The sequence below is a fragment of the Lotus japonicus genome, chromosome 1, assembly GCF_012489685.1.
Source record: "Lotus japonicus ecotype B-129 chromosome 1, LjGifu_v1.2".
Classification (NCBI taxonomy): Eukaryota; Viridiplantae; Streptophyta; class Magnoliopsida; order Fabales; family Fabaceae; genus Lotus; species Lotus japonicus.
This window is the reverse complement of record NC_080041.1, coordinates 102,117,325-102,139,025: the sequence shown is the minus strand read 5'-3', so window position 1 is coordinate 102,139,025 and position 21,701 is coordinate 102,117,325. Positions and strand designations below refer to the sequence as shown.

Below are 21,701 nucleotides of genomic sequence, written 5' to 3'. Positions count from 1 at the left end.
CGCATCCGTTGCCCCGCCGATCACCATCTTGGTGTTGAAATATCTCAAGTGTTCCATAGGATCAGAGTTGCCCGAGAAGGCGTCCAATGCCATGGTCTGCAGGTGCTTTGGTATACCCACCCGTGTGATGGCGGGAACAAAAGGCTGGAACTCGACAACATCCTCGGCCTCGAGCCGTTGTTCTTGCTTATAGTCTTGTCGTTGGGTTAAATACTCCACCTGGGCTTGCAACTGCTCGTTCTGGCTTTGTACTTTTTGCAAAGTATCCAACATTTGTTGCAAGGCCGCCGGAGTGATTCCCGTCACTACTTCTGGTGCTTTTCTTGGAACGCTGTTTTTGAAGTCGTCCAGATTCACGTATTCAGGCGGCGCTGATCGTCGCCTGACTCCTAGATCTGATCTAGCTATCAGATCTGAAGGTCTTCCCGGAGCAGCATTCACCAACGACACCGGTGACTGCGCCACCGAGTGAACCCCTTCCGAAGAAGCCTCCTGCTCCGGCTCTTGAGGTACTTCATGGTTGTTGTGTCGTCCACCGCCGCGGCCGCCGTGACGACCACCCCCCCTCCGGCGATGATCTCGGCGGCCCACACCACACGAACGGGTTTCCATGGATCTTAAAGCTCACCGTCTACGTCAAGTTGTAGATCGAGGTAAGACCCACAGACGGCGCCAATGTTCTGTACTAGGGAGATCTGACGTAGAAGACTGACAGAAAGTAAACCCTAGCAGAGTATTAAAAATATCATAAAAGGAATATTCTCATTAAATGTTCAAAAGGTACTTTTTACAAGGTGTTGACCTCTCCTTTTATAGAGAAAGTGATCATAATGTGGACTTTCACTGTAATTGAGCCTGACAACCGGGGCTCAAGTCTCTATGCATATAAGACAAATCTAAAGGAATCTTCCAGCTGGCGTGTGGGCCTGACTAAAGGAAATGCGGGATTCGATGTTGTTCCGTGAATCCCGCCAAGGTGTCTTTCGTTCATCTGATTACTCGATTTGGGCGGGCATAAGTATCCTTTATGTCCGGCCCATTCCATAATTTAATTTTAAAATTTGTATTTGAAGTTTGTCATGGATATATTTTTGTTATATTCTAATTAAATATATATTTATATATTATTTATTGGAAAAATATAAATACAATGATCCCCTCATATGTATTTTTAAAAATTATTTTCCCCGATCGACTTCTAAGCCTAAAGCTAGGTTTGATAGCATCATAACTGACCCAAAGAACTTGCACGTAAGAAAATGTCATAAGTGCAAACTTGATGACTAAGAAAAGGAACATCTTATCTAGACCAGTGTCCAAGTGATCACATGAAGGTCAAGATATAACAAGCAAATCAAAGCAAGGCAGCCCAAGACTGACCATGCGCTCAGAAGCTCCACATAAAGACTTCCCCTGCAGAGGCAACCACCATATAACATGAGCCTACAAACATAGTGTTGACAGTTCATTTGCATAACAAGTTATTCATTCTAGCATTCATTTGTGTTCTTTTAAAATTCAGAGATTCTCTCCTTAGCCTCTCCACTGACTCGAGTGTTAGAGCGTCTTCTGTAGGTACCCCACGCATCGTGGACAACACCACCATGTATTCAGAGCCACTCTTGGTGAGTGGCTCTGAATGCTTTTCTTATCGATGCTTTATCCCGCTTATTCTAACTCTATGGTTGAGCTAGAGCTATAAGATAACTAAGGAGAAGTTCTTAGTTGGAATGGTGATAAATTTATATTTTGTAGTGATTGTTCTATTTTTTCTGATTTTATAATGAGCTTAATTGTTGTAGTACTTTTATAAAACTCACATAGGGATGGCAATTAGCATGGTCTAGATAGGTTGTTATAATACCCATCCTTATACTTACGTTTACAAAAATTATACATACTCGTCTCTATACCGACATGGTAGCAACTAGAATGAATGCATGTCCCGTTTGGATACATATATAATGCCTGCAACATTTTAGTTATAATTTTCATTGTATTTATTTTTCAATAGAAAATAAAAATACAATTACTACTATAAAATAAAAAAATATTAATTAAATGATAAAAGATCATTCAAATACTTAACAAGTAATTATTTGAATAAACAAGGACGTCTTAGCATAAGAGAGGCGCACCATTTGAAGGTGGAAGCTACCATACTTGCCAAAGATAGCTAACTTGGGTTGCATACTTAACTAAAACATCTGCTACCATATTACGCTCCTGCAAAAAGTGTCTAACAAACACTTACCAACCTCTACATGACAGTTCACACATTTGTTGAATCAAGTTCATATGCCAGTACTGCCCCACATCTCTGTCACCCGTCACAACATCTACCAACTCAGTGCAATCCGAGGGAAAACCTAAAACATGAGACAATGCACCAATGAGCCAACACCGAAAACTAGGGGTGTAAGCGGGTACGGTCCGATCCGTGAATCCGATCAAACCGAACACATTATGGTGGGTTGGATTGGATCATCGGTTCGGTTCGGATTTTCCTTACTGCATCCGGTCACTATTGGTTTGAGTATTGGGTTTGGGAATTGAAAAACCAATCAATCCGAACCAAACCAATAAATTGAGAATTATTGTTTACACTCAACCCAAACACTCTAGTCCATTACATTGCCTATTAATATTTGTATTAGAGATGTTGGTTTTATTTGGATTATATGAATTATGTCATTATCAAAATGTTTTGCTCTTTAGAGATGTTGGATTTTTCTATATTTTTATAATTTTCACGTTTTTAGAATAATTTCTGTGCAAATTTTGGAATAATATTTTTTTTATTCCAAATCCGACCATCTGATCCGAACCAATCCAATTGAGATTGAGTTGGTTTGGTTCGGATTTAGGAGCAAAAATCAAGAAATCCGAACAAACTAAAACCGAACATGTTTGATTGGTTCGAACATTTAAACACACTAAATCCGAACAAATCCGGTCTGATTACACCCCTACCGAAAACCATCAAGAGATTTGAATACCACAACCTAACCCAAAACTTTAAAGCATTGAGTTTATGAGTCACACCTCTTACAAAGTTTTCACCTCACTCATTCTTGATCAATGTGATACTTCAACTCACTTGAATACTTAACAACACACCCACTCCAAACGACGATGCGAACCCGAAGATCCACCATCTCCATATCTCTAAGAACACCACCCTCTCCTATAGAATTGGAACCCGGAATCATGCTCCCATAAGTACACAATGTAAACATTCCAACACGCAACACCCATGTTATTATTCTAAACACTTTTAATTCCCGTGTGGAAATTTAAGAAAATTTTCCATAATCAATCTATTGGGAAGTGCTATACTGCCGCCTGCCGGGTTGTTAGTGCTCCTTGGTAAGGTTTTATGCAATTATTAGTTTTAATTTTAGAGTATAAACTTAATAAATAAGGGAAAACATTTCATGAGAAAAATGATTTTGTATGAGAATATGAATAGTTAATGATTTAGATTAAAATATGAAGTTATATATTACGTAACTATTAATTTATTTTAATTTGTATGTTTATGATTAGATTTAAGAGTTGTGATTAATTCTCATGTTCTCACATAAAATAACATTTATCATGAGAAACATATCTCTTTTTTTATATGTATACAATTAGAACTCTTTAAACAAAAAGATTTGATTTGACACACCACTCATTAGAAATGTCACCCCACTTAAAACATTTTCGGAAACTTAATTTCCGAAATATTTCAGAACTTATAAATTCGAAGTATTTTCCCACTCAAAAATAGGGTATTACATTGTATTTTACACCGCCGAATATTTAAATTATGAATTAATTTCGGAATATAAAATTTCGAAATAATTCGGAACTTAAAAATAAAAAATTGAGGGTGTGAAATCTAGTAGTGACGGTGCGAAATCCAACCCTCTTAAAATAGTGTGTTGCTTCAATTGCTAGCTCATGCCTGAAATTTGAAAACCTATGAACACACGGTCCCTATCAAACAAGAATCAATGTCTTTCTCTCCTAAACCTGTGTCGTTCCATCGACCAACTCCATCAAATCCAAGCACAGTTCCACATCCATGGTCACTACCACAACACATACTTGCTCTCAGAACTCGTCTACGTTTGCTCCCTCTCTCCCTCCAAGAATCTCACTCACGCCCGAAAACTCGTTCTTCACTCCGCCACCCCATCACCCATTTCATGGAACATCCTCATCAGGGGCTTCGCCACAAGCGATTCTCCCATTGAAGCCATCTGGGTATTCCGGAAAATGCGAGAACGAGGAGTTAAACCCAACAAGCTCACGTTCCCTTTTCTCCTCAAGTGCTGCGCGGTGGGTTCTGCGCTGAGAGAAGGGAAGCAGGTGCATGCGGATGCTGTGAAGTTTGGTTTGGACTCTGATGTTTACGTTGGTAATAATCTGATTAACTTTTATGGTCGTTGCAAGAAAATTCTGGATGCGAGAAAGGTGTTTGATGAAATGCCTGAGAGAACCCCTGTTTCTTGGAACTCGGTTATAACTGCTTGTGTTGAGAATCTTTGGTTACGTGATGGAGTTGAGTATTTTTTGAAGATGAGGGGTTCTGGGTTTGAGCCGGATGAGACTAGCATGGTGTTGATGCTCTCTGCTTGTGCAGAGTTAGGGTACTTGAGCCTGGGAAGATGGGTTCATTGTCAAGTTGTTTTGAGAGGAATGTTTTTGAGTTGTCAGTTGGGTACTGCTCTTGTTGACATGTATGGAAAGTCTGGAGCTTTGGGTTATGCTAGGCTTGTTTTTGAGAGAATGGAAAAGAGAAATGTGTTGACTTGGAGTGCAATGATATTAGGGTTAGCCCAACATGGTTTTGCTGAGGAAGCGCTATCTCTGTTTGAAATGATGAGTGAAAACCATGATAATATACGCCCAAATTATGTAACATATCTTGGAGTTCTATGTGCCTGCAGCCATGCTGGGATGGTAGATGAGGGGTACCGGTATTTCCGTGAAATGGAATATGTCCATGGGATCAAACCTCTGATGGTACACTATGGTGCAATGGTTGATATCTACGGCCGTGCTGGCCTTCTTAGAGAAGCTTATGAATTTATACAGAGCATGCCTGTTAATCCTGACCCAATTGTGTGGAGAACATTGCTTAGTGCATGCAGTGTTCACGATGCTCATGACCGTACAGGAATAGGGGATAAAGTGAGGAAGGAGTTACTTCTTGTGGAACCAAGAAGGGGAGGGAATTTAGTTATTGTTGCTAACTTGTATGCTGAAGCAGGGATGTGGGAGAGAGCAGCAAATGTGAGGAGGGTCATGAGAGATGGAGGGATGAAGAAGATGGCTGGAGAGAGTTGTGTTGATTTAGGTGGGTCCATGATTAGGTTCTTCGCAGGGTATGATTCTCGCCCTGATTTGATTCCCGTTTATCATCTGCTAGATGGACTGAACCTGCACTTGAAGATGGCTAATGAGTTGTAGTAGAAGTTGCTTTTATTGAATTCTACTTGGAGCTGAATTCGAAATTAAAATAGGACAATTGATTAGGGGTATGTTTGGAAACTCGTTGGTGCCCGTGACTCACTTTGAGGTAAAAAGTGAACGAAATTTTTTTGTAGATTGGAATGAATACGCTTTCACATTAGCTCTAGTATCCGAATAGTACCCACTAGTTCTTTGACATTTTGTAGTGTTGGTCATTTTTATAAACCAACAGTTTTACCATGTATTTGTAATTTGTTTTCTAGGATGTGTCATGTTGGCACATCCTAGTTATGAATATCTGGAAAATTCTTATAATCTTAATGTTTTCAAGCAATTATTCTGCATAAATAAGAAATTGATTTTGGCCTCAAAGCGCTTCTAAGTTATTAATTGTTGGATGTCAATAAATATGACAGGAACCAAAAATAATTTGTGAACGTAATTCATTCTCTAGAACAAACCGAGTCAAGCATTATCCAATTATACACTGATTTTAACATCTTTAGGTACAATTTCAAACATAAATTTTTTTTACCAATTTTTTTACAAATACACTTTTTTTTCTTTCTTCTCAATCTTTCAATTTTATTAGTGATCGCATCTCATCTCTTCCTGTCTGATTGTCAAAAAATAGTACAAATTTATTATGCAAGTATAATTTTAAAACAAGAATAGAATAAGGTGGCAAAACTTGAGCATATGATGCATCAACAGAAGTTTTGGTATTAATCCAAATTCCGAAAATTCCACACTGCCACTTCAATACTTCCAAGTGTATGGTTGTGACTTGTGATCATATAGATGATATTTTCTACAGTCCCTCGCTCTGTGCTCTTTTTGCCTGAGGCAATCACATCATTTGATATTACCATTTCTAAAGGAATCTGAGAGAGGAACATAGCAGAACCTTCATGAATGAAGAACAGGACAAACATAACAAATATCCCTACTTCAAGAAAATTCCAAATTAAAGCACCAGAAGCTTCCCATTTCTCACTATTTTAAAGCAAAATCTGCTCCTTCCCTCCAACTCAATTTTTGCGCACTACACAAGTCATTGAAGAAAGAGTGCAACACCACAAGCCTCTTGTATTATCTCATCACTACAAATTCAAACTAGGTAACTACTTTGCATTTATAAAATGTCTTCTGCTCTATCTCTCTCTGCCTCCCCCACTTTGATCCACAAGCCTCAAAATATTTCCAAGCACACCCCATGTCCACAAACTCCTTTAGATTTCAAAGTTAGCAAGAGGAAGCTATTATCATCAACTGTGATTGGATTGGGACCAAATTGGGTTGGGCTATCTGCTGCTCAGCCTACAAGAGCTGAGCCAGAGAGCCCTGTTGCTTCCACCTCAAGTAGAATGTCATACTCAAGGTTCCTGCAGTACTTGGATGAAGGTGTTGTCAAGAAGGTGGATCTCTTTGAGAATGGCACAGTTGCTATTGCAGAGATATTCAATCCAACATTGGGAAAAATCCAAAGAGTCAAAATTCAGTTACCCGGGCTACCTCAGGAGCTGCTCAAGAAAATGAAAGATAAAAATGTTGACTTTTCTGCTCACCCCATGGATGTAAATTGGGGGGATGCAATGCTTGATTTGTTGGGAAATTTGGCCTTTCCTTTGATACTCCTTGGCAGTCTACTCCTCAGGACATCTTCAAGAAATTCTCCTGGTGGTCCTAACTTGCCCTTTGGACTAGGAAGGTATGAATTTTAGTATATGTTGAGAATACACATTGACTAGAGATAAGACCAACATAAAAATTATAAAGACATGGGGAATCCTATTCATTAGAGCTAACTTTTGGTTTTGAGTTAGGCTAAGGTCCGGTCTGGAAGAGCTTATTAGCTTAAGAATATAAGTTTATTGTTATAAGTGCTTAATTAAGTTTCCAAGTCTAAGTTTTGAGAGCTTATGACTTTTCCATATTTATAAGTTAGTTATAGGTTGTACCCTTTGACATTATTTGGTTTTTTCATCTTTACTTCAGGAGTAAGGCGAAATTTCAGATGGAACCAAATACAGGAGTGACATTTGATGATGTGGCTGGAGTTGATGAAGCCAAGCAAGATTTCCAAGAGATTGTTGAGTTCTTGAAGACTCCAGAGAAGTTTTCAGCAGTTGGAGCCAAAATTCCCAAAGGAGTTCTCTTGGTTGGGCCACCAGGGACTGGAAAGACATTGCTGGCCAAGGCAATTGCAGGAGAAGCAGGGGTTCCATTCTTTTCTCTGTCTGGGTCAGAGTTCATTGAGATGTTTGTTGGTGTAGGGGCTTCAAGGGTGAGGGATTTGTTCAACAAGGCCAAAGAAAATTCACCTTGTTTGATATTCATTGATGAGATAGATGCTGTGGGGAGGCAGAGAGGTACAGGTATAGGTGGAGGGAATGATGAAAGAGAGCAAACACTGAATCAATTGCTCACTGAAATGGATGGTTTCACTGGAAACACTGGAGTTATAGTTATTGCTGCCACTAACAGACCTGAAATTCTTGATGCAGCATTGCTCAGACCTGGGAGGTTTGATAGGCAGGTAAAGTTTACTTATTGCTACTAGTTTTCAAATTTTCTTTATAATTGAAGTTGAAGCCAGAGTGGGTGAGCCTCAACACAACAATAAAGTTGATTGCATGTGACTTTGTACTCACAAGTTCAAAGTCTCAATATCTTGCAAAAATGCAAGGTAAAACAAATTACATTAAATCCACTAAGTGGATCCAGCCCTTCCTTATACTTCGCACATTGCGGAAGTTTTATAGCACCAGGTTTTCCCTTTAATTGAAGTCGAAGCTAGAGAGCGCGAGCTTTGGCTCAACGGTAAGGTTGCTACCATGTGATTTTTACTGTCACAGGTTCGAGCCTTGGCCTCCTCAGCCTCTTGTAAAAATGAAAGTTAAGACTGCTTACATTTGATCCATAAAGTGAGTCCGGCCCCTTCCTGGATCTCATGCATAGCGGGAACTTTATAGCACCAAATTTTTCCTTGATTTGAAGTTGAAGCCAAACCAAAATATAGCTGATCAAGTTTGTGGTTGTTCCAATAGGTTTCTGTTGGACTACCAGATATTAGAGGGAGGGAAGACATACTGAAAGTTCATAGTAACAACAAGAAACTTGACAAGGATGTATCTCTTAGTGTTATTGCCATGAGAACTCCGGGTTTCAGTGGTGCAGACCTGGCAAACCTCATGAATGAAGCCGCCATTCTAGCCGGTCGTAGGGGCAAAGAGAAGATCACAATGAGAGAAATTGATGACTCCATAGATCGCATTGTGGCAGGGATGGAAGGAACCAAGATGACTGATGGCAAGAGCAAAATTCTTGTGGCTTACCATGAAGTTGGACATGCTGTTTGTGCGTAAGTATATCAAATCATCAAATACTTGTTCATAGTGTCGATAGGAAAAATATGAAAAATATTGTAAGTGTGAATCTAGAGTCTCATATTGATTAATGAATGTGATAAAGAAACTCTAACAGACTCACATACCCAAAGCTTTAAGGTTTTGCGTAAAAATGTGGTATCAGGTTCTCTTGGTAGTCTTTGGTGTCGGTCCATCCGTGTAGGTTCTCTTGCTTTCAGCTCCAGCTGTCTTCCCAGTACTTTGTATTGTTGAAATTTAAATTGATGTCTTCTCTCTGCAGGACACTGACCCCAGGGCATGATCCAGTACAGAAAGTTACTCTAGTTCCCAGAGGCCAAGCTAGGGGCTTAACATGGTTCATACCAGGTGAAGATCCTACTCTTATCTCTAAGATGCAACTGTTTGCTAGGATAGTTGGAGGCTTAGGGGGTAGAGCAGCAGAGGAAGTCATATTTGGTGAAACTGAGATAACCACCGGAGCTGCTGGGGACTTGCAACAAATTACACAAATAGCAAGACAGGTAAATTCATGTCTTCTACAATTGATTCTTAAAGTTAAAACAAATTTCGGAGTAATCTTTTGTGAGTAGCTTTTTGGCTGTGAAAAAATAAGTTGATTCAAACATGTTATTAGTTTCAGGCTTGTCTAAATCACTTTAAATAAATGAGGTAAAATCACCATAGGGTTAGGTGGTACATGTCAAAATATTACTGGGCCGTCTAAACTAGAGTAATCTTATCCTTATTTACTTGGGGTCATTTAGACAACCCTGTTTCGGGCTTGAGAGAGGAAATTGCATTCTTCTGAATAATGGTTCTATTTTGCAACAGATGGTGACAATGTATGGCATGTCTGAGATTGGACCATGGGCATTAACTGATCCTGCAGTGCAAAGCGGTGATGTAGTGCTGAGGATGCTGGCAAGGAACTCAATGTCAGAGAAACTAGCTGAGGACATTGATCAAGCTGTGAAGCAGATAATAGAGAAAGCATATGCAATCGCAAAGAATCACATAAGGAATAACCGGGATGCAATTGATAAACTTGTGGATGTGCTGCTTGAGAAGGAGACTCTAACTGGAGATGAATTCAGAGCAATCTTATCAGAGTTCACTGATATTTCTTCAATTAAGATAGATAGAACCTCTATCAGAGAAATGATCGAAGCATAAGTATAGTTTCAGTGACAAGGCAGACTGTTATAGCTTTGTAGGACAGTAGGATGACTTTGTACATGAGTATATAAGGATTCTAATCCAGCAGCATTCACACATTCAAAGATTTTGAGTCATCCGATCACTCACTCATTCAAGGATTTTGAATCATCCAATTAAGGTTGGATGACTCCGATTCTGAGTTACTATTTCAATTTACTTATTATATATAACTTAGAACGTGAGTTGTCCAATTAAAATCATACGACTAAAAATGCTTGACTGCGTGAATATGAATGCAGAGAATGACCTCCATGAAAAAAGAAAAACAACAATTATCTAGTAATACTATACGAGAAACTAATATAATAAGTCATGGGCAATTGAAATTCAAGTTCTGACAGAAGGAGCACAAGATCAGACACACAACCTTGGAGGTTCCGCTTGTATACAAGTTCAGCAAAAAAATTTAAGTCTAACTTCATTAGTCAGGTTCAAGCGTGCTTCAAAAGTCCAAAAATTACAAATGATGGACTATCTCATTGAGTGACATGTATGTTCCAGATATTCCCATTGTTATACCTAACAATACTATTACCACTATGGCTATTGTCTCAAACCTAAATTTCTTGTAACTCTGTGAAATTTTGAAGTAGCACAAGCATGGAAGTAGAATAGAAGTTGTGACGTTTAGAAGTGCTCCAACTAAGGACATGAGATACCCAAAGAAAGGAATCGTGAGAGCAATAATGACAGTGCTGATCACAAGAATAGTGCTAACTAGGATGTCAGTGACTTTATTCTTGTACCTCCTTGGAAGCAAATCTTTCAAAGCAATCTTAATTGGTGTTATCATCAAAGCATACTTGCATATGGGATTGGCCAACGTTGTATATATTGCTATTCTTGAGCTTATTTTGTCTAGTGGTAGGTTTAAGGTTACTTGTGATTCAACTTCTCCACCAAACATTAGGTAACCAATTATAGCCATGGATGCATAACCAATGGTGGCTAGAATAAAGCATACAAGTAAGACCTGAAACATTAAGAAAACAAAATTTGTTGAGAAAGAGATTAATCAGAAGCAAACACACCCAAAAGGGAAAGCACTTACACTAGAAAACTGATGTTTGTTTCTCATGGAATTATATAGAGTAGGGAAGAGTGAATGTGCACCAAAACAGAAGGTGTACAAGCTAATAGCTGTTGGGATTCCATTCCAATGAACAAGAGTTCCCTTTTGATGAAAACCAATTCCATCAAATGTTGCAGTCCATAATATTGATAAGATGATGATACCAGTCCCAAACACACCACTTGCAGATATGTAAGAAAGTAGACCCAAGTTGTTCATGAAAACTGTAGGCAAGATAACAAGAGCAACCAGTACTACAAAGAAATGTTTTCGACCAATTGCTAATCCAGCCACTTGAATCTCCCCAATATGGAATAAGTTACTCAAATTATCTCCTTCAAGAATCAAGAAGCCTGTTGAAACCAAGAAGAGCTCGGTGTATATGGATATTGTTACTGTTAGTCTTCCTATCTTTCCAAATGCAAGCTCACCTATATCAGCATAGGTTCTAATATTCGCATTCTTGTCCATACAATTCTTTATCAACAAGCCTGTGTAAAAGGTTACAACAGCAATAACAAATAGAAGAATTAAGCTTAACCACCCTCCGGATGCTAGAGCAAATGGAATCGAAAGTATCCCAACACCTGGAAACCAAAGCCACACAAGACATTAGCATCTTATATGACTCTATTCCAACAACATCTTGAGGTTGGGATGACACCAAATGTTAAGGAAAAACATTAAGGCTTAAATACTCTAGGGGTCCCTGAAATTGTACCCCGTATCAAAATAAGTCCCTGAAAATTTTTTTTCCGATTCCGGATCCCTGGAATTGTTTTTTTAATCAGAATAAGTCCCTACGCCGGAGAAGACGGTGGTTGACGACGGCGGTCATGGCGGCGCTACGACCAGGGTGTTGGGCCGGCTTCGTCTCGTCCTCAGGAACTCAGTGGTGGTGGTCTCGTGGGCTGGTTCGTCACAGTTGAAGAGAAAAGGCCAGTCGCAAGTTGATTTCTTCTCGCCGGAATTTATGGAGCTTCTCGGTTTCTTCGTTTTAGCTTTGATTCTTGCGATTTCTTCGCCCAGATCAGATATATGAAGGTCTAGGAGTGTTTTAAACATGTTATTTCATGGTTTGTGGAAACAATGAGGAGGCAACCACTGTCTTCTCCGGCGTAGGGACTTATTTTGATCAAACAAATTTTTCTAGGGACCCGGAATCGGAAAAAAAAATTTCAGGGACTTATTTTGATACGGGGTACAATTTCAGGGACCTACAGAGTATTTAAGCCAAACATTAAATAAGACATGGCGAAATCAGAATGATACATGCATTATATTGTCACACATAAAGTTTTAGAACTCATGTTAGTACTAGCTCTATTTGGAAAGCTAGTGCAAGGAAAAAAAAATGTTCTACCATTTATAAGGACTTATACTATCATATTTGTGTAGTCAATATGTAATCTTAACACACTCACATTCAGAATTTGGTAAATCAAGACTGTGTTGTTTCAGAATTGGAAATCTATGAGGGAATTTATTTATGAATGACCAAATAAATGAATCTTGGATAAGATCTAATACAATTTTAGAATTCGAGTTAGACATAATTAACTCTGAGCTAGCTTTAGAGTTAGGTTGCCTAACCCAGGATAAAATTTGATATTTCAAGAGGAACATCTACCGATATTAATGTGCTTGTTAAAAATTAGAATGCCCCAAATTGGTGGGTTTACAACTAAAATCATATTGTATTAGTGAATATGTAGGAGCTTCTTAAACATGTTAAGGCATTTCTGCATCACACCACACCCAGAACTAAGTTCTTTTTTTGAAACACAACTAAGTTTAGTACACTCTTTTCGACCTTGAGAACTAATTTGGGTCTACGCTTCCAAGTCCAACAAGTGGACTCACGAAAAATCTATATATCAAAAAAAGAGAAAAATAAGGTTACAAAAAAGAAGGAATGGGCCCAATGACAAAACATAAAAGAAAAAAAATTTGTCACCTGAGCTCAGCTGAGGTTCGACCTGAGTGCAGACTCATGTAGAACAAGAAAACTAGAAAGTCCCTCATTCGTGGGTCTACAACTAAAATCAATTTATAATATACAAGTGAATGTATATAAGTCAACAAGTGTCTCAAGCCATTTTTAGACCACACTAGATTCACAACTAAGCCTAATATACTCTCTTGAACCTAGAGAATCAATTTGGGTCCATACTTCTAAGTCCAACAAGTGTCCTCAAACATCCAGATGATTTTATTGAAGAAAAAAAAGAAATTCATATAACTAAAAAATGGGGTGTGTTGTGGATATAGGAAAACCTGATATTGCATTGAGTCCGTTAAAACACGTGCGAAAGAAAGACACGTTACAATTTGTGGTAGGAGGGGAAGTGACAATAGTTTTCTCCGCATCTGTGGCACAACGTAGCTCATAGGAATAGTTGCCATGTTTTTCTTCCATTGGGACAAAATCTGATGAGAAAACTTGGATTATCTCGTGGTTTGCAAATTTATAAGGTTTAGTATACGTATATATAATAGGTGGTGGGTCGCAATCTAAGTATCAGCTGGCCAAAATATCTAAATGTTCAACTCTGAGAGTGTGTGTGATCGTTACCAAAAAGCATGGGATATATGCAAAAAAGACTAGACAACATCACCAACTGTATATTTACTTGCATGAAACAATAATCAGCAACAAAGACATGGCATTACATATTTGGCAAATCATTAAATTTAAATCCATTAAGAAATATGTGGCAAATCATTGCAAGAACCGTTATACCTGAAATTGGTAGAGAAGGAGTGTGTTTTTGTATTTGGTTATTACTTCATCTAATTAAGTACAAGACGTATTCATTTGGCAAGCAAATTGATGGTCCCGATTCAAGTCAAAGTTCGGCTCTAGTTTGCTAGAAACACTATATTAGCAAAGTTTTTCTTTGTGAGCTTAATTAATTTAGCTACATTCTTAGACTTGGATCCGGACATTAGATTAGTCAAGATAGATCAACTCTTAATTAGTCCTCGCTCATGTGGTGGTGGAATTTATGATTTATGAGCTAAAATTTACTCCCTCTAATCTGTCCCCTATTATAAGTCACTTTTACCTAATTTTCTAGGATTAAGAAAAGTTGTTATTAGCAATAAATTTGTAAAAAGCTTTATTAACTTTCCAAAATTATCCATCAATTTCTCTCTCCAATTAAAGAAATTTTCAAAACCACACCATCTCTTTCATATTAAATATGAGGGTAAATTTGGAAAAATGTAAGAAATGTTTCATTGGTACTCTAAAGTGACTTATATTTTGAGACTAAAAAAACTCTCAAAATGTGACTTATAAATGGGGACGGAGGGAGTAATATGGTAGGATTACAAAACCAATATAATCACTTTCTTGGTTCCAACAACCGCTCGCCACCACAGCGAACACAAATGATTAGTAAACATATGGTTTTAGTTGGCCATAAATCGACACACAATTTTGTGGCGGTTTATAATGGCTGCTAATATTTGTCATAATTAAAAGTTCTTCGGCCTCCCAAGCCCCTTTCATCTCCTTTCAAACCATAACAAACCCTCATGAGTCGCGCCATACCTCGACTACCATCCTTGGTGTCTCCCCTGCTATGAACCGCTTCCCAAACCTTCACTTATCTCATCTTTGGTGGCCGAAAGCTTCACACGCAACCACCGCGTTGCGAGCTCTGACACCTCGTTTCTCTCTCTCTCTTGATCTCTCTGAAGACACTACTCTCTCGTAGGGTTTCTAGAAATGTGCTAATTTCGTAATGGAAAATAATTTAATTGACATTTTAATTTCACCTCCACCTATTGATATGGGAGGGTGGGAACCAAGGAAAGGACCTTTGGAAGTCGGGGCTCGTCCCCGGTTAAGGAGGGAGGGAGAGAGAGAGAGAATGAAAATGAAATGGAAAAGAATTAGGTATAAATCTATAAAAAAAATTATGATTGAATTAGACTCTTACGTTTGCTTAAAATTGTATGTGGGTCAAGGACATACATGGACATCGGCCCAGTTTCTAGTTTGAGGAGCGATCTTTGTTTTAAAGGTTTTAAATGTTAAGTCAGGTTAATGTTTTTTTTTTTTGCTTAATAGCTCTTTTGGTCCCTCACTTATCACAATTTTTCACTTTTGGTCCCTCCAGAAAAAATTAGTAAAATTAGTCCCTCACATTTACACACTTTTTCCGTTTAGTTCCAAGTAGGGATCATTTTTGCAAAAAATTAAGCAATGTAGTTTGTAGAGGACCAAAAGTGCTAATTTTTTTTATTGGGGACCAAAAGTGAAAAATCGTGATAAGTGAGGGACCAAAAGAGCTATTTAGCCTTTTTTTAACAAGTCAGGTTAATGTTTTTTTTTTACGGTCCAGGTTCATGTTATCAAAGAAGAAAAGAATCAGCAAAAATTGGTAGGTTAGATACTAGTTGGGCCGAGAACCTCACTCACATATTCGAGGTTATTTGTTATTGTAGGTTAGAAGGGCTCCATTTAAACTTATGTTAAGAAAAAAGTGTTGCACTATTCAGGGACGGACCTACATGTACTAAACTGGGGCGGTCACCCTTTAAGTGAAAAATATTTCAATAGAATATTATTTTCGCCCTCTAAATTTTTCTGTGTGTGAATGCCTAATTTGGTCCTTTAACTTGTAAACCTATGGCTGGTTGGCCCTCCAACGTAACTTAGAAAATATCTTCAGAAGTCCCTCAACTTGCAAAGCACTTTCACGTTGGTCCTTTTACTTTTCTACCGTTAGTCCATGGATGGAAAAGCTCACGTATCGCGTCCTGTGTCACATGGGTTTCAATTTGGTCCCTAACATTTTGAACTTAAAGCCAATTTAGTTTGTGCGTTGAAGAATGAAATGAACACAAGGGAGAGAAGAGTGGGGCTAGTGAGAATGGGTGAAGGAAAAGAGGGGTGAGAGAAGGGTGGTGGTGGTGGTGGAGAGTGAAAGGGTGAAGTCTGAGGGTGGAAGAAGGGTAGTGGTTGTGGAGAAAAAAGGGGTGGTGAAGGGAGAGAAATTTCATTTTTCAACGCGACAACTAAATTGAGATTAAGTTGAGAATGTCAGGGACCAGATTGAAACCCACATGGCACATAATGTGACACGTGATCTTTTCCGTCTCAAGGACTAATGGCTGAAATGAAACAGGACCAATGTAAAAGCGTTTTGCAAGTTAAGGGGCTTATGAAGCTATTTTCTAAGTTGGAGGACCAACCTACTATAAGCGCACAAGTTCGGGACCCAATTGGATATTCACTAAAGAAAAAATCATACTGTCTATTTCACTTAGTGACGGTTAATTTTGCTTTATATACTAAATTTTCGCCCTTTTACCCAACTTTTCTCGTTCCGTCCTTGACATTAAAGAAATTGATAAAATTAAGTGTCGTTATTTTTTTTTTGAAATCAACCTTGAATATATTATGAAGAAACATGCATAAAAAACAATGCATCAGAGTTTACAAAAGATAAAGCCTCAGAAGGAATCTCCTCCACCCAAACTACATTAGAGAAAGTGGATGCGTCTTGACCAGATAATAAACAATTGAGTTTCCACTTCTACGATTCGTTTAAAAATAAACTGAATAATATTTTCAGATTATAGTAACTTGAAGTTTAATATTATTTTATTATAATATTTCTAGCACATAAATTAGCACTTTTCAATTTAGAAATATCAAAGGTAATTTTTCATTTCCGCCAACTTTTTTATTTTATTTTTTGTTCATACTTACTAGTCATCATATGTATCTCTGTCACCCTCCCTTTTATTCTCATATCTCCATAAGGTAAGGTGGAGGTAAATTTGGGTGGTGGAGGAAAATTTTCCATACCTATTACAAAGCAAAACCGATACACCGCAAATTATCTATGGAAGTTGTCAATGCTAGTAAGTTAGCGAGCAAAAGTATCGTCGCTAATTCCTAGCTAATTGACAGCTATGTATAGCTAATCATCCTGTATTTGATTACATCTCTATGACATATGATGAACTATTTTATTGAGTGACATGTATGTCCCAGACATTCCTATTGCTATACCTGATAATAGTATTACCACTATGGTTATTGTCTCAAACCTAAATTTGTTGTAATTGCATGAAATCTTTAAGTAGCACAAGCATGGAAGTAGAATAGAAGCTGTGACACTTAGAAGTGCTCCAACTAGTGACATGAGATACCCAAAGAAAGGAACAGCTAGGGCAACAATGACAGTGCTCATGACCAAGATAGCGCTAACTATGATGTCTGTGACTTTGCTATTGTATCCCCTTGGAAGCAAATCTTTCAAAGCATTGGTAATTGGTGTTGTCATCAAAACATATTTGGATATGGGATTGACCAATGTAGTATATATTGCTATTCTTGAGCTTATTTTGTCTAGTGGCAGGTTTAAGGTTACTTGTGATTCAACTCCTCCGCCAAACATTGTGTAACCAATCATAGCCATGGACGCATAACCTACAGTGGCTATGATAAAGCATACAAGTAAGACCTGCAAAGTTAAGAAAACAAATTTGTTGAGTGATCAAATAAAGGGAAAATTCTCTGGCACTAATGTTATGTAGACATCTATGAGCCTGTTTGATTACAGTTTTTAAAATCTATTTTTTTTATTTTTAAGAATTGAATCGGTTTGTCACAACCTGTTTTTTAGAAATTAAACTATCTTTAAAAACATTTATTATTTTCAGTTTTAAAACTAAAATATTAAACATGTCAGAGATTTCTAGTTTTGTTTTTTGTTTTCAAAATGAAATTGAAATCAAACAAATTTTCACTCTCACCTAGAGTGAAAAAGAAAGAGATGAACTAGAAGCAAACAGGCCCAAAGGCAAAATACTTACATTTGAGAACTGATGTTTGTTTCCCATAGAATTATATATGGTGGGGAAGAGTGGATGTGCACAGAAACAAAAGGTGTACAAGCTAACAGCTGTTGGGATTCCATTCCAATGAACAAGAGTTCCCTTTTGATGAAAACCAACTCCATCAAATGTTGCAGTCCATAATATTGATAAGATGATGATAGCAGTAGCAAACACACCACTTGCAGATATATAAGAGAGTAGACTCAAGTTATTCATCCAAACTATGGGCAAAATAACAAGAGCAACCATTACTATAAAGAAATGCTTTTGACCAATTTCTAAACCAGCCACTTGAAGCTTCCCAATAGGAAATAAGTTACTCAAATTATCGCCTTCAAGAATCAAGAAGCCTGTTGCAACCAAGAAGAGCTCTGCATACATGGATATTGTTACTATCAATCTTCCTATCTTTCCAAATGCAAGCTCACCTATATCAGCATAGGTTCTAATATTCGAATTCTTATCCATGCAATTTTTTATCAGCAATCCTGTATAGAAGGTTACGGCCGCAACGACAAATAGAAGAAATAAGCTCAACCACCCTCCGGATGCTAGAGCAAGTGGAACTGAGAGTATCCCAATACCTGGAAACCAAAGCCACACAAAACATTAGTTATTAGCATTATCATAAGATTCTATTCAAACATATATGTTGAGGTTGGGGGTGACACGAAGCTTAAAGATTGATTCCTAGAATATGACAAAATCAAAATCATTACTCTATCTTTTATAAGGACTTATATGTATCATTGTATCTTTAATCAATGTTGGACATTAAGACACCCTTCTCATGTCCAGGGATTGAAATATAGAGCGTGAAGTTTGCAAGAATTTATAAATGCCAGTGGACTATTTATGAGTTGTCTAATATACAGATCAAAGATAATGTGTGATACTATTTGAGAATTCGAATTTGACATATAACTTCATCCCGAGTTAGCTTTTGGAATAGAGCTAACCTGAATCCTAAGGTAAAGCTTGATATATATTTCAAGAGGAACATGTCTACCTATATTGTGTAAATGAAATTGTAGATGTATAAAACTAGAAATCTATAACTAAAAAAATGGTGTGTATTGTGGATAGGGAAACCTGATATTGCATTGAGTCCGTTGAAACACGTGTGAAAGAAAGACATCTTACTATCTGTGGTAGGAGGAGCAGTGGCTATAGCTTTGTCCTCATCTTTGGTAAACCGTAGCTCATGATATGAATTGTTGTTATGTTTCTCTTCCATTGAAACAATAACTGATTCAGTATAGCAGACAGGAAAACATGGATTTTCTCAAGTAAGTTGGGGTTTGCAAATTTATAAGGTTAGCTCACGATGCTAAGTATATTTATATATATATACAAAGTAGGTGTGGGATTCACGATGCTAATTAAGTAGTTGGCCAAAATATCTATGTCTGTTCAACTATGAGATATGTGAATTTTTTTTCCAAAGCAAAATACAATTTTATTTAGGCTTAAAGGGTCCAAAGGCCCCTGAGATTACAAAAGGAATTAAATCCAGGACCTAGAAAATTATTTCATCAAATTGGGTCCCTAAAATTTTTTTTTAATTCAATTAAGGTCAAATGTTGCCACAGCTCAATTTTGTCCTAGTCACCTTTACCACGTGGCTTTTTTATTTTTTTTAATTAGAAAAATTAATTAAAAATTATTTTAAATTGTTTTCTCAACACGCACAACATGGAGAAGTCACCATTTTCCACTTCAAAATCTCATGGTCATAATTTATGACCCACTTGCATTATAATTCTACTCACCTGCGGGTTGTTTCTGCTCTGCAGGCTTCACTTGAAATGTAGTGGGCTAGAAGAGCCCTGTCGTTGCTGCGCTTGCTCAGATGCACAATGACCAGCAGAATGGGAATCACCCAGATCCAAACAGGACCCAATAACCTAAGAAGAAGGAGCAGTCGTGATTTCATGGAGAGGCAATGATTGTTTGGCAGCGTGAGAGTTAGCGGCGTGGCGACGACACGGTGGTGCACAACGGTAAAGGTGGTCCAAAACAGAAATTGATTGAGGGCTTTTGTTCTCCTTGTGGCAAGGATCATCGTGGTCCAACTCGTTTTCCCATTGGTGGCCGGATTTGGCCGGAAAACACCTTTGAAAGCGGCGATTGTGGCGGTCGATGGCGACGGAATGAGGATCCGAAGCATGGGTTTTGTTGTGGAACTCACCAAGACCCCAATGGTGGTGGACTTGCTGCGGACAGAGGCCGGAGCATGTCGGAACCGAGAAGAGAGGGTGGTGGCGGTGACACTTTATTCTTTGCATGGTGGCTGCCATTTGGAGAGAAAGAAAGAAGATGATCTTAAATTTAGGGTTTAGTTTAGGTTAGAGATTAATTAGATTAGAGATTTTATTATGTTTTTTTTTCTATTTAAATAAATGATTTGGAATTATAAAAAAAATTAATTAATTTTTTTAATTAAAAAAATAAAAAAAAAGCCACGTGGTAAAGGTGACTAGGACAAAATTGAGTTCTGGCACACTTTGGCCTTAATTGAATTAAAAAAAAAAATTCTAGGGACCCAATTTGATGCAAAAATTTTCTAGGCTCTGGATTTGATTCCCTTTGTAATTTCAGGGGCCTTTGGACCCTTTAAGCCTTTTATTTAATTAATATAAACTTGAGAAAACTCTCTGAAGTGAGTACAAGAATGCTAGCAACACTCACTCTGTCACTCTTTTTCACCACGTTCTCATGTATTTAGTTGAAATTCATATATATATCACACTGAGTTGAAGGTGGATTCCATAATTTTAACGGACATCACATGAATTTCAACTGAATAATGAGATAGTGTTGTATTTTTGCAAGTGAGTATATTGTAACCCTCAACATAAAATCCTAATAAACTTGATAGTACAACCTACTACCATATAACAAGTACGTGAGTGTGTGATTGTTATTAAAGAACATTCATGGGATTTGGGAAATAGACAAGGGCACATCACCTACTGATAGTTATAGCCTTATAGAGTTTTAGTGACAAAGGTTAAGGAGTACATGTTTGGTAAATCATTAAATAAATTGGTACAGGTTAAGAAAAATGTGGGGCTGTTGCAGGGACTTTGATACCAGAAATTTGGCTTCTTTGAACTTTGAAGGCATTGCTGGTTTTGGTCTACAGTTTGTGGAAATGTGTGGACTCCATCATCATAACACTGCCACTCACCTTGCATTGTCAGAGAGAATGTGTACTATTGTGTTTGGTTATTAGGTTTACTGAAATATGACATGTCCAGACGGATACCAGACATTTGATTAAGGTATAAGATTAACTCAATCCCCTCGCTATTTGGTGGTGGAAATTTATGATTTATGGGCTAAGAACGAGTTATTAATGTTTTTATTTTTGGGTAAATAGTCAAGTGAAGGTGCGAAAAACACTAGAAAGGGGGGTTTGAATAGAGTTTTTAACAAAAGATATCCCTTTTTAAGTTTTACAAAACTTAAGGATAAGAACTAGGTGCAAGATATAAACAAAATAGCACACAGGTATTTTATCCTGGTTCACTTGAGATAAAAGCTCAAGCTAATCCAGTCCACCTGTTAAGGTGATTTTTTCCTTCTTCTGATGAAGGCAATTCACTAAGATCAATGAGTGTTACAACTGCACTTGCAACCTACAAGTGACTAACAATACAAAGACCTTCTCACTAGTATCCTCTCAAGAAGCTGATCTACCGATC

At 37.7% G+C, this 21,701-nt stretch overlaps 4 protein-coding genes across 5 annotated transcripts; 2 read left to right on the top strand and 2 right to left on the bottom strand.

Annotated features, from left to right (window-relative positions):
* The first annotated feature begins 3,804 nt into the window (after window positions 1–3,804).
* LOC130728522 (pentatricopeptide repeat-containing protein At2g36730) lies at window positions 3,805–5,829 on the top strand. The gene has a single exon (XM_057580020.1). The coding sequence runs from the start codon at window positions 3,970–3,972 to the stop codon at window positions 5,461–5,463; it is 1,494 nt and encodes a 497-aa protein (XP_057436003.1). The 5' UTR covers window positions 3,805–3,969; the 3' UTR covers window positions 5,464–5,829.
* Window positions 5,830–6,229: 400 nt separating this feature from the next.
* Window positions 6,230–10,225, top strand: LOC130728519 (ATP-dependent zinc metalloprotease FTSH 6, chloroplastic). Its single transcript, XM_057580015.1, has 5 exons — window positions 6,230–7,177; window positions 7,465–8,005; window positions 8,517–8,830; window positions 9,118–9,358; window positions 9,669–10,225. Exons 1-5 carry the CDS (start codon window positions 6,609–6,611, stop codon window positions 10,008–10,010), a joined length of 2,007 nt encoding a protein of 668 aa, XP_057435998.1. The 5' UTR covers window positions 6,230–6,608; the 3' UTR covers window positions 10,011–10,225.
* A 149-nt stretch (window positions 10,226–10,374) lies between these two features.
* On the bottom strand, window positions 10,375–13,600 carry LOC130728521 (amino acid transporter AVT1I-like). The gene is made up of 3 exons (XM_057580018.1): window positions 13,405–13,600; window positions 11,107–11,714; window positions 10,375–11,028 (listed from the first exon to the last, which is right to left on the bottom strand). Exons 1-3 carry the CDS (start codon window positions 13,544–13,546, stop codon window positions 10,513–10,515), a joined length of 1,266 nt encoding a protein of 421 aa, XP_057436001.1. The 5' UTR covers window positions 13,547–13,600; the 3' UTR covers window positions 10,375–10,512.
* A 3,385-nt stretch (window positions 13,601–16,985) lies between these two features.
* LOC130728520 (amino acid transporter AVT1I-like) lies at window positions 16,986–19,317 on the bottom strand. Of its 2 annotated transcripts, none has more exons than XM_057580017.1 (3): window positions 19,135–19,317; window positions 17,968–18,575; window positions 16,986–17,615 (listed from the first exon to the last, which is right to left on the bottom strand). In XM_057580017.1, exons 1-3 carry the CDS (start codon window positions 19,226–19,228, stop codon window positions 17,097–17,099), a joined length of 1,221 nt encoding a protein of 406 aa, XP_057436000.1. In that variant the 5' UTR covers window positions 19,229–19,317; the 3' UTR covers window positions 16,986–17,096. The 2 variants fall into 2 exon arrangements, with proteins under 2 accessions (XP_057436000.1, XP_057435999.1); XM_057580016.1 differs by having other exon boundaries at window positions 19,084–19,316.
* Between the last annotated feature and the right edge of the window lie 2,384 nt (window positions 19,318–21,701).

Excerpts from the sequence above, each read along its gene's own strand:
- LOC130728522 (XM_057580020.1), top strand. The coding sequence starts at position 3,970 with ATGAACACACGGTCCCTATCAAACAAGAATCAATGTCTTTCTCTCCTA.
- LOC130728519 (XM_057580015.1), top strand. The coding sequence starts at position 6,609 with ATGTCTTCTGCTCTATCTCTCTCTGCCTCCCCCACTTTGATCCACAAG. Across the intron at positions 8,006-8,516 it reads CTGGGAGGTTTGATAGGCAG|GTTTCTGTTGGACTACCAGA; the intron begins GTAAAGTTTACT and ends TTGTTCCAATAG. Across the intron at positions 8,831-9,117 it reads GTTGGACATGCTGTTTGTGC|GACACTGACCCCAGGGCATG; the intron begins GTAAGTATATCA and ends TTCTCTCTGCAG.
- LOC130728521 (XM_057580018.1), bottom strand. The coding sequence starts at position 13,546 with ATGGAAGAAAAACATGGCAACTATTCCTATGAGCTACGTTGTGCCACA. Across the intron at positions 11,715-13,404 it reads CGGACTCAATGCAATATCAG|GTGTTGGGATACTTTCGATT; the intron begins GTTTTCCTATAT and ends TTTGGTTTCCAG. Across the intron at positions 11,029-11,106 it reads ACAAACATCAGTTTTCTAGT|GTCTTACTTGTATGCTTTAT; the intron begins GTAAGTGCTTTC and ends TTAATGTTTCAG.
- LOC130728520 (XM_057580016.1), bottom strand. The coding sequence starts at position 19,228 with ATGGAAGAGAAACATAACAACAATTCATATCATGAGCTACGGTTTACC. Across the intron at positions 18,576-19,083 it reads CGGACTCAATGCAATATCAG|GTATTGGGATACTCTCAGTT; the intron begins GTTTCCCTATCC and ends TTTGGTTTCCAG. Across the intron at positions 17,616-17,967 it reads ACAAACATCAGTTCTCAAAT|GTCTTACTTGTATGCTTTAT; the intron begins GTAAGTATTTTG and ends TTAACTTTGCAG.